Raw genomic sequence first — 16,915 nt, forward strand, 5'->3', positions numbered from 1 at the left:
CGCGAAGAATTCACAGTGGTTGCAATCAGATCAGGTTGAATCGTGAGGTGTCTGTGTAAACAAACAAACGGTTTAGAAGCATCGGTCGAAAAAGCGGCTGCGAGTCGGTTCATGAATGAATACGACAGTGACCGAAAGACGCGATGAGGACAGAATCAAAGATTCATCATTTCCGGCGAACAAGCTAGCTACTGGCAGCCAATCAAAATCGTCGAATTCGCACAGAATTGGCTCGTAAAAGCAGCAAATATTTCGGTTGAGCCGGCCCTCCGGAAATTCTTGGTGGGAGCTTTTTGACGTCGGTCCTGTCTTATAAAAAGGTGCTCGGCGTCGCGACGCCGTATTCACCGAGCGATAGTCGTCAAGATATTATAGAACACGTGACGTCGCGATAAAACACCGCGAAAGTCTACGACTAGTCGGTTTCGGTTTACCACACTTAATTCATTCGCATCGAACAGTATTAATATAATAGTTTAGGCTATTTCCCGTCTTATTGTACTCTTGTTTTTAATTAATTTACTGTGAAACAATGTCTTCAGTGATGTATGTGAGTATATACGGAACACAGTGTATGCATGCATCGTTTGGATCCTAATGTAGCCGAAGTGTGAACTAGGTGTTTCAAGCTTAATAATCTGTTCGCTCGTTGTCTGTTCAAAATCGTCTCGTTTCACTTTTAGTGTCTTAATCCTGTTACTGTGGCTGGAATACGGATTTTTATGGAAAATAGAAATTCTTTGCATTAATTGTCATTAATTCACAGTTCTCAATCACTTTAATTGGTGAAAAATAATGCAACAACATCTTTAAATTGTTTAAACGTTTTCACTGTTTTGCAGTTTGACCTACACAATTTTGTTAGAAATGCATGAAATCCACAATGCAGCTCCGACTTTGTTCAGTTCTTTTAATGTTTCAATATTTATTCGTCATCTTTCGAAAATATTTTACGTGTTCGTTTACCTTTATTATTTTATTATAATCCATTAAGTTTTGAGAATATCTTGTAATAATGCAAATATAAATTAAAAACATGTGCATATTTGCAAAAACGGATAAACGAAGCTGAATGAAAATGTATTTTTCCTTTTGATAATTTCGATAAGTCAAATTGATAAAAGTTTTCTACAATCTATGAAATCCGCAGTCTATTCATTACATTCCTTCCAACGATCAACTCTTTTGCAACAATTCAAGCATGAGAATCGATAGTACTGACGGCCGAGGAACGATGACGCATATCAAAGGCATAGATAAGAAGAGAAAAAAATTCTAGAGAAAAGAAAAGTTTTTTATAAGCTGCGAATGATATATATCTAAAAATAATTAAAATTCGAAACCAAAGTCAGAATAACAGACCAATGCTACTTAAAACAAAAACATTAAAAATTTCAATAAGTTCAAATTAAAAAGTTTGAATAATTTTTACAATATTGCCAAAATAAAAAAGTGTCCAGGTCAATTACGTGAAGTAGAAATTAAATAAAAATGTATTCCTTCTTTTGGTAATTTGAAAGAGTCAAAAATAATCTAAGAATTTTATTCATACTTTTACTGTCTTCAACGTATAAAATTTAATAAAAATGTATTTCTCCTGATAATTTCAATAAGCTGAATAAGGTGTAAGAATATCTTTCCATACCTTTAATGTATTCGAATTTAGTTATTAACAAGGAGGGGATAGAATCTCGTGCGAGGATAACGCGTCGCCGGTTGTATAAACATGGCGCGGTAGTAACAGTGGGTGAAAATTTGACAGAATGCCATCAGACTGACTTTTATGGTCAGGGCCGGTTAAATGGTCCAGGCTGGCCGTTTTCCAACATTCCGCGCTGATTAGGCGCACCGTGACACTGACGTCGCGGAGACACTTCTCCCCTTCGAGCGTCTGAGCCAAAATATTCGAGAAAAAAAACTCGCATTCTCCCTGAAATAAATCAATTTTTCGTTTCGCTTTCACCGTCGCAAATTAACCCCATCGCGTATAACAACTAGTCACACTCATAATACAGACATATGTACTAAATATTCATATTCTTTCATCCGTTTCAGTCGAAATGAAATTCTACTCTTTTGTAATTAACAGACTGATAATTGCAAGAAACAGGAGCCAAGTACATATTTCATTAACAATTTTAACAAGTTGAATATACGTTGATATTTTTCAATTATGTTAATTTCTCTTCTGTATTAGATGGTACCCATTTTTGTCATAAATGCATAAAATTCGCAGTTAATGTTTAAGCAGCATAGTCAATGTATAAATATTGGGTTGGCAACTAAGTTCGTTCGGTTTTTGTGATTTATTCCAATGTAAAAAACCGAACGAACTTATTTGCCAACCCAATGTATGTAAAAACAAGTCGAAAAGAAGGAATTAAATTTTTTTAACGTCCCTATTTCAAGGAAAATGAGTTTGAAAATCCCTAGGTTCCGCGTGCTCTAGTAACTATTATTAGTAAACAGTATATGCAGGAAGTAGAATTAGTCGATCATGACCAGACGGGTCAGACGAGTCCTAGTCCTAGTAATAGCAAACGTATTAGCTGCGTTTCTCCAAACTCGATTTTTTCGGAAACGAGGCGCCGACCAAAAAAATCTTACTCCTTTCTTCCGACTTGTTTTTGCATGTAGAATCATCAGCCGGCCGCTTGTACCATGATATCCGACGCACCCTGTATATCTCCCCATTCTTTTAAAAAATTAAAGAAGACAATTTTGATTACTGTAGCCGTGAAGAAAATAGGCAAGGGGTTAATTCGAGGGGACTCGGGTCCATTTAGACCCAGCGTTACAAACGTGTCATCTAAATTCTAATTTTCTAGCAGTCGATTCAAAGAACTAACTATTTGTTAAACCATTAACTCTTGTTGATGATTACACTTTGTTTCCGAAGACTGTGAGTGGTAAATACGTACTTCATACGCATATCTTGATGACACTAGGGGATTAGAAGCCCTATTGTTCTCTCTGACGCTTTTAATACTAACGATACCAACGTTAGTTCGAAGACTCGTCGTTTCGGTTACACACGTAAATTGGAACTGCTCTTCAGTGATTTTAGGAAGTGCCTTTAGTGATTGGGAAGTAAGATTAGTGAATATCGCACGAATAAAATTAGTAATCATTTCTGTCTTCCAGTGAATAAATGACGATAGTTTTTTTCAATGGAAATTAATAATTCGTAAACATTAAAACGGCAGATCGAACCATAATTTATCAGAAAATATAAGATCGAATAGAAAGGTCGGATGTGTATTAACAACATAATCAGTATAATCATTTGATTGATGGAAAATGACAACATTGATGAAGTTATTTGAAATGACGTTGGGAATCGCCCCGTTCAAGGAAATATGATATTTTTGAGACAGCCTGAATAGAAATAATGTAGTCTACGTGTTTCATATTTTACTTGACTGTAGTTCATTTTACGCGTCGACGAACAATTAAATTAGCGCGGCTTATGTAATGTAATATAATTTGTTTATGTCATAGGAATCCTTAAGTGACAAGGTGGCGATGTTCAACCAAGTTGCGAACCAACACCAGGACAAGCAAAGTAAGAATCCGTTTACGTCCGGACTCAACCTCGAGAAGAAGACATTCTCGAAAGAAGAGTATGGCAGGTAAAATTCCTTACGAATAAAATTAACCAGAGCTCCGTTTACTAAAATGTAGATGCTCTTTGCAAATTTTATTTGATTGCGAACTTAAGAAAAATATATATTTTAGACTGTTTTTCATAAAACGAAAGAAAATAAGAAAAGTGGAACGCGCATTTTTCGTGTGAACATTTTTCAAAAAATTACCACGGTCTAAGTTTTAAATTAAATCGGAAAGTTCTTATTGAAAAGTTTCGTATGTTCGATCTCCGAAGCGAAAAATAATCGCACTAAAGTAATTAATAATGCATATTAAATAAAGTAGTAATCTCACTAAAGTTCATATTTTGATTTCTATGAAGTCTACGATTGTGTTGAACGATTTTGATTTCAGACCAAAAGCCGGCTCCTTGACGGACATTCGGGGTCGCAAAGCAGCTGCGCATATTCTCAAAGAAGTAGTTGAACTCTGCGAGATCATCTACCAAGAAGGCACACCGTGCCGGGACCATCCTGAAATCACCGCGATCACATTCGGTGATTTGTTCAACCTCTACACCCACATCAACGACAAATGCGTCGGCCTTCTATTGAGGGCCAGGAAACAGAAGTTCCTTGACTTCGAAGGGGAATGTCTTTTCCAAGTAAGCACCTCATTACCACAGCATGCAAAATTAAAAGATAGACAACTGAAAAAACATTTTCGCCAATGTTCGAGGATTATTTCAATTCGTTTCGCAATTTAAAAAATTAGAGTCATTCATCTACTGCAATACACAAACGATTAATATTAGTATTATTAGTCATGTTGGTCATTTGTGTCTCGCAGTAAGTGACTATATATAATAAGTGACTATAGTTCCTTTACATTGAGATGACTAATTCTAGTCACGTGGTCAGATATACAGGATGTAACACGTAACACTTTTCACGATTTTCCAATTAAGTGCTTGCGATAATCTGACAAAAAAATATTTGAAACAAAAGTCGATCGGTTCTCGATTGGCTACACATTGCAATAAAAAAAGGTTCGAAAATTTTCTTTTTAATTATTGCCAAGACCACCTTCATTTTTTAAAATGGTACTTCAAGGTCATTCGAAGGTCATGGTATACTAAGTCGCTGAAATTCATCTTGATACGTGCTATAATATTGTTAAGTCAAAACTACCAAGTGCCATTTAACAAAATGAAGATGGCCTTGACAATACTAAAAAAGAACAAAATATCGAACTTTTGTTACTGCAATGTATAGCCAATTGAAAAGTGATCAACTTTTGTTGAAAATATTTTTTGTCAGACTATCGCAAGTACTTGAGAAATCGTGAAAAGTGTTACGTGGGACACCCTGTATATTCCTAACGACTTAAGAGGTTGATTTAATACTAATTTTTGACTCGGAAATTCATTCTTATTATAATATATCTGAACAAACCAAATTTTATTAGGATTTTTAGAATGCGAAAGTGTAAAACTAGCATCCCCTATGATAAATTTGAACTTACTAGTCGTCATTTCATTAAATTGATAAGTCATAATTCATTTGATAATGTTCGATATCGTTTTTCGTGTTAGAGGGATTATACTATATTCCATTCATAAGTTTTCGTAGACTGTGGTTTCATGAATTGTTGCTAATTTGTTGCAGAGGCGGGACGACGACGTGCCAATATACCTGATAAAACCGATCGGCGAAATTCGCCAGATGTTGAAACAGCGGCTACAGGAGATGGCAAAGGAGATGCCAATAAGTTAACACTTACTTTCCCCATCGTTTTCCCGATCCTGCGAACGATTATTGACGCGTTGTTGTTTCGCCATTGTTGTCCTATATTGATTCACAGTACGATCGTAAGAGCAACGCGAATTGACCACATTGTATAGTATGTAACTTGCGTTTGAGTTTGAGAATGCTGAATCGAGTGATTGCGAGCTGGTGACTGTGTTGACGTAGGTAGATCGACGTAAGAAATTGAATACCTAAAAATGTGATATGCTATAGGATACTAGAAATAAAATCAGGTTTTGTAGAATCTGCTGTTGTTTTTCCCCGCCGTCGTTGTGCCGCCTCCACCATTAATCTTCCGGTTCTCCCACTCATTAACACCACCACTAGCTTCACTTTATCTCTAGGGGTGGGGAACTATTTCTTTCATAGGATACCAGTCGAATGGTGGGGGACGTTGGTAGCCATTGCGAACCAGTGACGTCGGATCAGGGGAACTGACTTGAATTGAGGGGAATAGTTACCCTCTCTCTGCCATTACCGGGTTAATCACGACGCAGGCGCAGACGTAACGTGAATTGGCCGCCGGAAAGTGGGGGAATAACGAAAACAGGGGAAAGAAACAGTGTGCGGCTCAGAGTCGCCAGATTAAGATTTGTATCCCCACTGGCACAAGCAGAGAGGGTAACTTTCCCTCCTCAATTCATGCTCCTTCCCCTCATCTGGCGACTCTGGTGCCAGTTCCCCGGCTCTACCGTAGAATATGTATATCGAGCACAACGAGGGGATGGTTCCATCGTTTTTCAAACCTTTATTCGTACAGAGCTGTTGGCGTACAACATTAAAAATAACGCAAGGTTTGTCGCTGTTTTAGAAGAAAATAATGAAACTTGTTCTTCGACACTTTCCCTCGAATTGTGGACGATTCGAGCGAGAACGATTGGAGCGTCCGCACAGCCATTCAATCTTATACAAAAGGAACAACGAAAAAAATAAAACGATACACGAGAGAACAACGCATACACCACTTCGATAACATCCACGAGAGGATGGCGGGCGATCGAGCCGAGTTACAAAACTGGGGGAAAAAGAAAGAACACTTTGCACCTCCGGTTGTCTTTCGATGAGAGGGTCGTCGTGAATAACGATGTGCTTGAACTTACTGTTCAACGTCCGGTACGCGAGCAATACATTCTCCTTCGACGATTGCAAACTCTACTATGTAAGTCTCTAGTTGCTAATTAGAAGAAATGATCTCTTACTTTAATGGATAATGAGAAGAAACGACGACGAGAAGAAGACACGGAGAGAAAGAGATTGAGAGAGAAAGATAGAGACAGAGAGAGAATGTAGTGCAATTACCGAGAACGAGGGGTTCGTAACAAGAATGATCCGAAGGAGCCTGGACAGATCAATTCCGTTTCTTTCGAATTTATTAAAAAGGGGCATCCTATTGTCTTTCTGTTACAGAAACATCGTTCAACCTAAACCCTAATTGCTTCGGACGAGGGTGGTCGCCGCGAGAAAACAAAGTGGGAAGTAATATGAAAAATAAAACAGATCAAATGTATTCTTTATCTTACATTTATCATCACTGAACAACACAGTATTCTCTTCTTCATTGCTGTCGTTAACGTCACCGACGTCCACGTGCAACCCATCAGCTACGATAGGGATCGTGCTTGCAGATTCACTGAAACGTTAACAATAGAACGCGCGACATTGCTCTTCAAGGGTCAAACTCAATTCTTCCAAGGATTCTTTTCGTTACGAACTCCCCGGTTGAGAGACTCGAGCGGCCATCTTGTCGCTACGGTTTCTCAATCGTTCCGCATCGTTATTCGCGATCGAGTAAGAAAAAAAGAAACAAATAGAAGGGAAGATGACACGGCGGATCGTCTCGTTGAGACGGGACACGAGACTCGAATTGGCCAACGCTGTTGTCGAAATCATCGTCTGACTCTAGTGCCAGACCGGAGCATTATTCGAGGAGTGCGAGTGATGCGATCACTCGAGCATTTAATCACATTCCCAATTGAAATGTGACCTCTAGACAATGTTTCAGGTAATCTCTTTCAATCTGAATGAAGCATACTCGTGCGCTAGTAGTTCGAAGAAAATTGGCAACTCCTAGACAACTTTTTTTCAGATAATCTTCGATAATTTCGTCATGCTAGGAATTCGACGAAAATCGGTAGCTTCTGGACAAATTTTCTCAGGTAATCTGCGATACTTTGACCGTGACAAACCGTTCTAGTTTCTAGACAATGCTCCGAATAATTTAACAAAGCATTCCAACATTCTAGGAGTTGTTCGCAAGAGTGATAAATCATTCGACATGTTCGCTTTCGGCTCGCGCGTGAAATAACGCCTGCCCGGGTCTGGCAAGCACGGCATCTCTCATCAGTCTTGGCGAAGAGTCGGAGGAAGTAGCTCGAAAATGGACTCGTCAAGGTCGTCGAGTATCTCTCCGTAAGTAACAATCAGAACGTCTTCAGGCGGCTAAGTCCACCCATGCGCTGCTAGGAGGGCGTAATCACGGCGACAAACGTAAAAGGGGTTCGAAGCAAAGCTCGTTGGAGAAACTAGAAGATCCAGGCAATTCAAATCCTTCTCGCTTGAGGTCCGATCTCGGAGGACGCGCGGTTCTCGGCGCGTCCCCCGTCTCTGTGCGCTTTCTTTACGAAAAACATAAGTATGTATATATATATTTAATGTCTCTTAAAATATATATATATATAATAATAGTAGTAATAATAATAATAATTTTACCCTTTAAACATCGCGCGTGTTATATACGTATTATGTACAATGGTTAAATCTTAAATCGCGAGCTTGATCGATGTCTCCAGTGGCGTAAGTTTCGCGCGCGCAGTCACCGCGAGAGGAAGGCTTCCGCGAATTCTATATCTTCCGCGATCCTGCCGGCTGCAATCTGCGCGCGTCGAGCTTCGGATGCTCGCAGAAGCCCCACGTGAAAGTTACGTCACCGATCAGATTACAGTTCCTTTGATTTCGTCCTAAAAAGTATACCACTCGAACCAAATGGCAAACGGGGTAACGCTTCCTCGTTCCACTGCTTTCCGCTTCACTCCCGCAGTTCGCTCTGTCTCCCGTCTTGCGTTCCCATTCGTCGACGTGGTTGTCCCCTGGTCGCACTTCGACTGCGCGAATAACGTGTTCCCGCTGCATTTCGTTTGGTCTTGTCCCGTTAGTCCGGCGAACGCGTCCACCTTCGGGCTTGGTGAGAGCAACGGCTCTGCTATCGTATTAGCTACCTGACTCGTTAGCTACTCCGGTCGAACGACAGAGGGGAAACAGATTATGTCAACCGGTTGCGTCGGATGGGATCCTCTGTCTTAGGGAATCGAAAATGAAGAGCAACCTCGAATCTGGAGAGGTTTCTTTCGAGATTCCGATGAAAGGGTTGCCGGTCAGGCTGGACGTCCTGGATGACAGTTTGCTGGTTGTTATAGTTAATCCCGGTATGAAGACGAGTTAGTCTAGGACGAAGAAGAAACGGAGAGAAAGATAGAGAGAGATAGAAAAGAGTAAGGAGATAAAGAGCACGCGTCAGAGAATAAAGAATGAGATAGGTGCACTAGATGCTAGTGAAACGAAAGCTCTCTTTCATCGACGACAAGGGTGGTAAAGAAGAGAGGCGTCGATATTCTCGTGACCGGAGTGGAAAAGAAATAAAAGCGTAACCGTAGCTTGGTTAGAAAAGTTCGAAGCGTCTATCACAGTTAGAGGATCTTGCGGGTGGCCAACTACTTGCTTCTGTCGAGTGCATACGTGGTCGTCGCGACGATCGATGGGGGGAGAGAAAAGAAAACGGAAACGTCGCCGAGGAACGTTCAACAAGATGAGAAGTTCTCAAAAAGCCGTGTGGGTGTCTGTTTCATTGATGGCATTTGTTTTTTCCAATCCCGTCTTTAATTTGCTCTCTCTCTCGTACCGACAACACGATAGACTACACAATAATAAACAGAGGTGTTCTTTTTCTTTTGTCCTGTTCTGTTGCGGCGGTCGATTAATTAAACGAAAGCAGCAGCGGGCGGTGCAATGCGTAGCCAGCGGGAAGGGCGACCTATGATCTCCACTTTTATGCAGCGACGTCGACTGAAACGTTATTTGATACCGAGTTGTTATATCGCAGCGTTCGCGCAAAAGCGGACGCGTGCGAGCCTAAGTCCCGCTTGTTCGTCTGTCTTTTTTGGGCTGAGCTTGTTCGCGGTTTGTATTATCTTTTTTTTGTTGTTTCTTTTTGTTTGTTTTTAAGTGTTCTGTGCTTGGCAGAGGAACTGTCGCCGGTGGCACAGTGAGACAAGCCTAGGCCCACTTGTCGACGACCGTTTCATTGACTGCAACATAACACAGATACAGCCATTAGTGGATACTGCCGGTTGGAACTACTGCGGGGCGAAAACAGCAAGCCGCTCCGATTAGACGCATTGTTTCTCATTGGCTGTCCGAGAGGCTCCCCCTCTCCTAAAGTTCACACACGCGGTTTTACACGGCCCCGAGAAAAGCTGGAACCGTTCTCTCGATTACTTTGACAAACGTTATTTTCTCTGCACCGAAAACAATTGTTCCTCCTTGTGTTTTTTTGTTTTTCGTTTTGTGGTTTGGTTCTCTTCTACTCTGTTTTGTTTAACATCCCCCTGAACTACCCTTCCGAGGCGACACAATAGATCCACGATCGAAGAAAATCAAATAATAGGGGTACCGACACACGTGTATAAACGTGTTCGTTTCCCCGAACATTTTTCGAAATATAGAGACTCTCTACTTGGCTTCTTTTTTTCTGCTTTTTTGTTGTTTTCTTTCGTTTTTTGGTTCTGATACGTGTGAGTATACGTGTGTATGTACTGTGTGTTTATTCTCGAGTGTCGATATAGTATTTCTGTGACTCTGTTTCTTTTCTGTCGTTTGATCCCATCGAGCAGCTTGCGGGTTGTTGCGGGTGGGTGTTAAGTGCCTTTTGACGATTTCTCGTGTCCGGACAGGTGTCGCATTCGTCCTACACGTCCCGATCTTTATTTCGTCGGCGTCACTGGCGGTGCCACTGTGAACATATCATGGAATCTCTATTAGTTAGCGGCATCGCAGTCCGGCGGAGCTCTGGTGAACAGAACTCACGACGGAACATTCGCAGTTTCCTGTTACATATACATATCCTGTTTGGTTGCACGTGGCGTGAAACGCAACGGCGATTATATTATATTTGGCCGTGTGATGTCGTGTTGGTTGCCCTTATCAATTATTTCATCGATTATAGGTACCGTCTCATCGGAATACATGGTCATATTATCTCTCTATTATATAAGAAAGTTCTGTCACGCAAAAACTCCGAGCGGCGAATCTGCGCGGCGCCGCGGGGGTTGGTGAGCAAAGTATTATACAGGGTGTCTCAGCTGAAGGAGGCCACCTAAATGGTATCGAAGGTGGAATATCATAGAAGAACAATTTTTATTTGTCCGGTTATTTTTTCATAGTTTTTTCAAGGTCGTCGTAATTTTTTATCGGGAAAACTTTTTTTATTCCATCTTGTTATAATGACTTGAGCATATTCAAATGTATTTTTTCAGACGCTGTAAGATGGAATAAAAAAAATAATTTTTTCCGATAAAAAGATAACGATGATCTTGAAGAAACTATGAAGAAATAACCTGACAAAAGAAATTGTTCTTCTATGATATTCCTCCTTCGATAGCATTTAAAGTATGCCATAAATATCTTTTGTGCCATTAAAAATAAAGGAGATATTTAGGTGGCCTCCTTCAGCTGAGACACCCTGTACATTTACGTATTAGCCATATTTGGTTCTCGTTAACGTGTTGCATCTGGTACGGTAAACTCGTATCTGAGATTAGTTATTTAGTAACATTGATACCTGGTATGAAAACGATTTTGAGTTTAGAACGACTAGCATCCTATAGGGTAACTGTGTCTTATTTCAGTCCCTACCTACCCAGTCAGCCAAATGCTCGGTTTTGACCGGGCAGCTGCGTCAACAGAGGCAACGCTTGCTGTTGGCAGAAAGACGCGGCATCTCCCGGCAGGAGCTTCCGAACAAATGGAAGGCATTCCTGGAAGGTTCCTCGATTCTGCCTCGCCGTAAGACCGAAGACCGAGCTGCCTTCCATCTTCCCGGAAGCTTCTGCCGGGCAGACGCTGCCAGGAGAATATCACGCAGCTGCGTCAGCAGAAGTAGCACTTTATGCTGGCAAGGTGTGCCCAGCGGATTCGTCCAGATTCGTTCGGACAGGATAATGCCCGCCATCTGCTCGCTAGGCTGTGCTCGATATCTGCTCGGAGCAGGCCTGGCTGACTGGGTAGTAGTCTCAAATAAATATCTACTGACAAATTATCGTACATTTAAAAGTATAATATGTCCCCATATTATGAATCATTTAGACATATTAATAATAATACGGTTAAGAATTAAACATGTTAACAATAATGCTTAAGGTGAATGACTACTGGCCTTGGATAGCTGACCACTATAACAATTACCTTACAAAAAGTCTTGTAATCTTTCCAAAATAACGTATATCTACCAATCACATCTTGTGCTCACTACGGTTATTGTTAAAAAATCAATAATCTGAGTTTAACATGCCGCCATTTTGTAAATAATCCAGGTTTTTAATTTATTCCGGTTGAGACCATAGCCATATTCGTACTGATTAACCCTTAGCACTCCTAATACTGTTTGAGATGCCAGTATTCCAACTATCAATAAAAAATCTTGAGAACAAATTCCTTTCTTTTATATTAAAATTTTTCTAATTTCCAAACTGCGGGTTTCAAATTTTTGAAGTTACAATTACTGAGACTGCGAAGATGCAGTGAAGGGGAATTATTCAATAAATCTATTTCTTTGAATAGATGTCAGTGGACTGCGGATTTTAAACATTTCTAACAAAATTGAGTAAATCAAAACAGTAAACACATTTAATGAATGTAACAACGCTACTATTCTCAACTCAACATAATTAAAAAAAGAAGAAAATGTCTATGTAGCTCCTATTTCTTGCACTTAATATAATATAAACAATTTTTATTTTGCATAAAAATCTGCAGCCCAATATCATGATAAAAGTTGGTCTTTAGAAGTCATTTTAAAATCGAGTTTAATTAAGAAAGTTCTCATTGGTTTTACTTTTTAAAAATGTACGTACTCCATATCAAATATCCATGAATATAAATTCAAAGCCCAAACGCAAAAAGTTTAAAAGTTCTTCTGAAGAAAATTTTTAAAGAACACCCTCTTAACATTACCGGTGTATTGTACTTCGTTGTTCTTCCGAGTACGTAATTATGCGACAAAGGCGATCATATGCAACACGTCAATGAGAGCCTTGCTCGTAGTTCGTTGCTCTGAAATTCAATTAGTATGAGAAATGAGAGCAAACTCTTTATGGTTGGTCCGTAATGGAGTCGACCGTAGTGGTGGTAAATTCTAACTTCAGTTTCGATACATAACAAACTCGACGTCACATGTCCACCGTATGTCGTCGAACGGTAAAGATATTAACAAATTCTTAACTTATATATAACAATTGCAGGTTCAAAAAAGATTACCTGATCGATCCCAGTCGCTCGGACTACTTCCTCCAGGTTCGCAACAATGGCGGCCAGTCTGTGCTCCTTCGACTGAATAGTTTTTTTCGCACACCAACAGGCAGGAGTTAGCAAAAAAAGTGTGTCGGGTTGCGGTGTCGGGGACAACTTCCTCGATCAGGAGTGTTGTTGTTGTTATTATTATTATTATTATTGTTATTATACATATATACATATACATTAACGGGCGTGGACCCCCGGTCAGGGGTCATTGGTCATTCCAGGCTTGACACGACAGTTATCAAATCGATTTGATTTTCCTGTCCAGAGGGTGTATGCAAAAATTCAAACAACAACTCCGGGGACACAGAACATGGCGGTGATGATGTGATTGCATGATAGCTCGACGCAAATACCACGACGGACGATCGCGGATCCACCATCGATCGTTTGCTAGATCATCGAACCGCTCCGGGTTCCATCTCCGCGATTTAACCGTCGAACGGTTAATCAAAGGACGGTACTTCCATCGTCGTATAAATTCAACTTCACGTTTTCCGTAGTATTTATAAATCTGATGGTTGATGAGGTGACAAGATACATATACATACTCGGAGGTAATCCATCGGATACGGGGTGAAATACGGGGCCAGATAAGAAAGAGAGAGAGAGAGAGATAGAAAGAGAGAAAGAGGAGAAAGTGCTAAAGACATAAACAGGAGATCACATAGGTTGCTGGAAATAGATTGGACCAAACACTTATTACGTTGTCTTTGTATTAAGTGTTCAATGTTTCGTACACGCGACAGATATACCAGTGTGCACAGCGAAAAACTCGCGTCAAGGTAGGCCGATCGATTGACTTTGAACACGCATTAGTAACATTAGTGATATTCTTTTTCGGTGTTTCTGTTTTTCTTTTTATTATTATTATAACAAGTAATGCACTCTAAGAGACCGTTGCTAATCGTCGATAATCGTCGCGGTACTCTCACTTGTTATAATATCCGGTCTGAATACACGGTTAAAAGATAAATAAAACGCGATAAATAAACAAACATTTTCTAATACATCGGGTTGCCGCGTGGACCTCTCCGCGTTTCTCGAGTAATTACAATTTCTTTTTTCTCGTTAATGGTATATGGAACGAATTCGATTGTGTATCGGTAAATCCGGCATCGATTCTTATTGTTCTTCTTTCTACATCGAATCAGCCGGCAGCGTCGGACCGTAATATGCATATCTCGGGAGCTAATTAATTAATTAGGATCACACCGTGATTCGCCACAAGTGCGTGCTGGCGAATTATGCATCTCAAAAATCATTCAATATAATCGCACTCTATATAAGTTATTAATATTAATTATTAATATAATATTATTATTATCTTATTATCATTAGCAATAGGTACTTCCTGCACGAACGATGCGGCCGTGGCTCTCATCATCGTTGATCTTTTACCGTGCTAGGTCAGATACAGAGCGTTAGGCAAAGGACCACGCGCGTGTCGAGCTTTCTATAATATATCATCCTCGATGGATCAACGTAGTATTGTTTCCGAGTAATTCCAAAATAGTCTTTCTACCAAACGATCCAGGAGATATATGTATAGTGTACGTGCGTGCGAGCACTCGCGAACACTTCCGACACACATGATCCGCAAAGGGTCGGTTACGTCTCTTTTGCATAACGCTGCCATAACCGTAGTGTTGGTATTTTTCGTTTCGTCGATGGCACTACTCCGTCGTTTCTTTCCGGTTCCAGATTAAGAGCACAATCCACACAATCAAACCAAGTACTTACAAGATACGGTAATTACCACGAGCGAACGCAACGATTCAATCTCGCGAACGTTTCACGTGCTTCGTGATCGACCTCGAGAAGCTATTCTCTGCATCTGCATCATGATTTGCGCGCAATCTCGAATTCTCTTAAACGGATACACACAAGAAACAGAAGTAGAAAGAGAGAAAGAAAGAAAGAGAGAGAGAGAAAAAGAAAGAAAAATAATAGACAAAATAAAGAAAAAGTAACAAAAAAATTTAATTGAGATAGGAAACCAGTTAAACGCGCATGTTCTTATTGGTCGTGTTCGCACAGGTGGCCAATCGGTCGACGAGAATCTGCTGGTACACATCATCGTGATTATTATTCTCATGACATCGCTACAAAAGTCAAATTCTATTTGCCTCGAACAAAGAAAAAACACACACAATGTTAGTGCTGCGTTCCGGTACGTTCAAGCGGAATCGGACGAGCGGATCGCACGGATTTCCGTGAAACCGCGCGATCCGCCCAGGCGCACTCATGCACGGTACAAACGCCTTTTCTCACACAGTTTGCCTTTGCCTAATTAAGTTTAGTTATGCCCATACCAAAACAATAAAAGAAGAGAAAAAAATAACGTAAACGAAAGTATCACGCCCTAGCCGATAATAATAATTATTGTTATGCTATCTCGGTGTAGAACGCGGATGAGCGGATGAGACTCTGCCGCGTAGTCGCCTAACGCAAATCAAGCGAATTTGCATATACACGTACGTTTGCGGCGGAACGGCGGGGGGAGGGGAGTGCAAACCACCCCTTGAACCGCATCATCGTCAGTCTTGTTGCGTTTGCACGGGTCCGAGGGGTGGTTCGCAACGAGTTGGCTGCCATTTCGCGCCGTTTCGAAAAGTTTGCGATATCGAAATTTCACTACGTGACAGTCGGATGCGTTAAAAAGGCCCACGTAGTACTCGTGACGACACCCGATCTCTTCCGTTGTCGCATGTGGCGCGTGTTATAGTTCTCTCGACTCGACTCGATTCGACACGGTGTCTGAACGCGATACTCGCTCGATTCTTCGAATAGAAAGACCTTGTTTTTTTTTTGCACGGCGTACTGAGAGGAGGAACAAGTACAAAAAGAAGATGCGCATCGGAAAAGCTACTCTCTCAGGTACGGTCACACGTGTCACCACTCGCGACACAATCGTTGCACCTCTGCGACCCGACTAAACCGTTCGGAACCGTGTGTTTGGAATCTAGGAACGAAGATACGTATACTTCGAAACCGAGCGTTCTCGTGTTCAGACCACTATCCGGATGAGAAAGGGGGTTAATACAATGTGATACGGACTGCTGGGAACGAGCAATTTTCTCAATGTCTTTTTTTTTCCTAACTTACATACACGAGCCTTTGCAATCCGTACCCATAAATTAGTGGTATACAAAATCTATTGTGTGGTATCGATCATTCGACATGGAAATCACACACAGAGATAAGGTACATGTAAAAAGACCAAGTGGATGCAATGAGAGTGCAGGATGTTAGAATAATTCTGCTGTACCCATTAAGAACGTAAAATTTCTCTTTCTCTTTCATTTGTTTCTTTCTCGTTGTTTCGTTATCTTGCATTCTGCTGTGAAATTTTCGAATGCATGATTTAGAACAACGATCATGATTTTTGTTTGATGGGGCACAGAAATATTCGCTAACTATCGACAATGGGTGGTGAAATTCGGGAATGTATTAACGATACAGTTGTGCATGCATTATCTCTACAGGAAGGAAGACGTAATATAAACGGGTTTCATGCATGCTCGTTTTGAAATTTCACCAACGGATCAGGCAGTTCCAGTTTTGACCTCTTGATTGAAGCAGACACTCTGGAGGCTGAGAATGAATTAATATACCATCTTTAGTGAGCAACAGTGAAAGCGATTAGAAGGAGCGAAGAATAAATTAATAAATTAGAGGAGCGGAAACATTTAACATAAATCAACCAAAAATGTATAGTGAGCTTGCTGTGTGTGTCTGTTTGTGTGTGTGTGTGGGTGCGCGTGTGCGTTGAAGTCAAGTGTCCAGGATTATAACTGTAACAAAATCTACACTAACATGCTAGAAGGACCCTGTGTTCTGTCATTGTATCGACTAACTTTTTAGAATCATTGTGTTTCTGGATTAAAAGTGATTCTAACACGTACGATGACGATTACATCGGATTTGCGAAAGATGTTCAGTGTGTTCAC

At 40.6% G+C, this 16,915-nt stretch overlaps 2 protein-coding genes across 4 annotated transcripts in view; one reads left to right on the forward strand and one right to left on the reverse strand.

The window, feature by feature from the left end:
* Positions 1 to 5,640, forward strand: part of LOC143213624 (actin-binding Rho-activating protein) — a 36,805-nt gene extending 31,165 nt beyond the window's left edge. The window contains exons 1-4 of one of the 2 annotated variants that reach the window (XM_076433666.1): positions 322 to 550; positions 3,502 to 3,632; positions 4,003 to 4,252; positions 5,256 to 5,640. In XM_076433666.1, the coding sequence (XP_076289781.1) occupies positions 533 to 550; positions 3,502 to 3,632; positions 4,003 to 4,252; positions 5,256 to 5,363 (507 nt within the window). In that variant the 5' untranslated portion in view covers positions 322 to 532 and the 3' untranslated portion in view covers positions 5,364 to 5,640. Of the gene's footprint in view, positions 1 to 321; positions 551 to 3,501; positions 3,633 to 4,002; positions 4,253 to 5,255 lie in introns of those variants that run through there. The other variant, XM_076433665.1, reaches the window with a different exon arrangement.
* A 3,606-nt stretch (positions 5,641 to 9,246) lies between these two features.
* Positions 9,247 to 16,915, reverse strand: part of Serca (ATPase sarcoplasmic/endoplasmic reticulum Ca2+ transporting SERCA) — a 54,827-nt gene continuing 47,158 nt past the window's right edge. The window contains exon 14 of one of the 2 annotated variants that reach the window (XM_076433649.1): positions 9,247 to 10,401. In XM_076433649.1, coding sequence (XP_076289764.1) covers positions 10,373 to 10,401 — 29 coding nt within the window. In that variant the 3' untranslated portion in view covers positions 9,247 to 10,372. Of the gene's footprint in view, positions 10,402 to 13,088; positions 16,560 to 16,915 lie in introns of those variants that run through there. The other variant, XM_076433647.1, reaches the window with a different exon arrangement.

Source organism: Lasioglossum baleicum, chromosome 11, assembly GCF_051020765.1.
Source record: "Lasioglossum baleicum chromosome 11, iyLasBale1, whole genome shotgun sequence".
In the NCBI taxonomy this organism is placed as follows: domain Eukaryota; kingdom Metazoa; phylum Arthropoda; class Insecta; order Hymenoptera; family Halictidae; genus Lasioglossum; species Lasioglossum baleicum.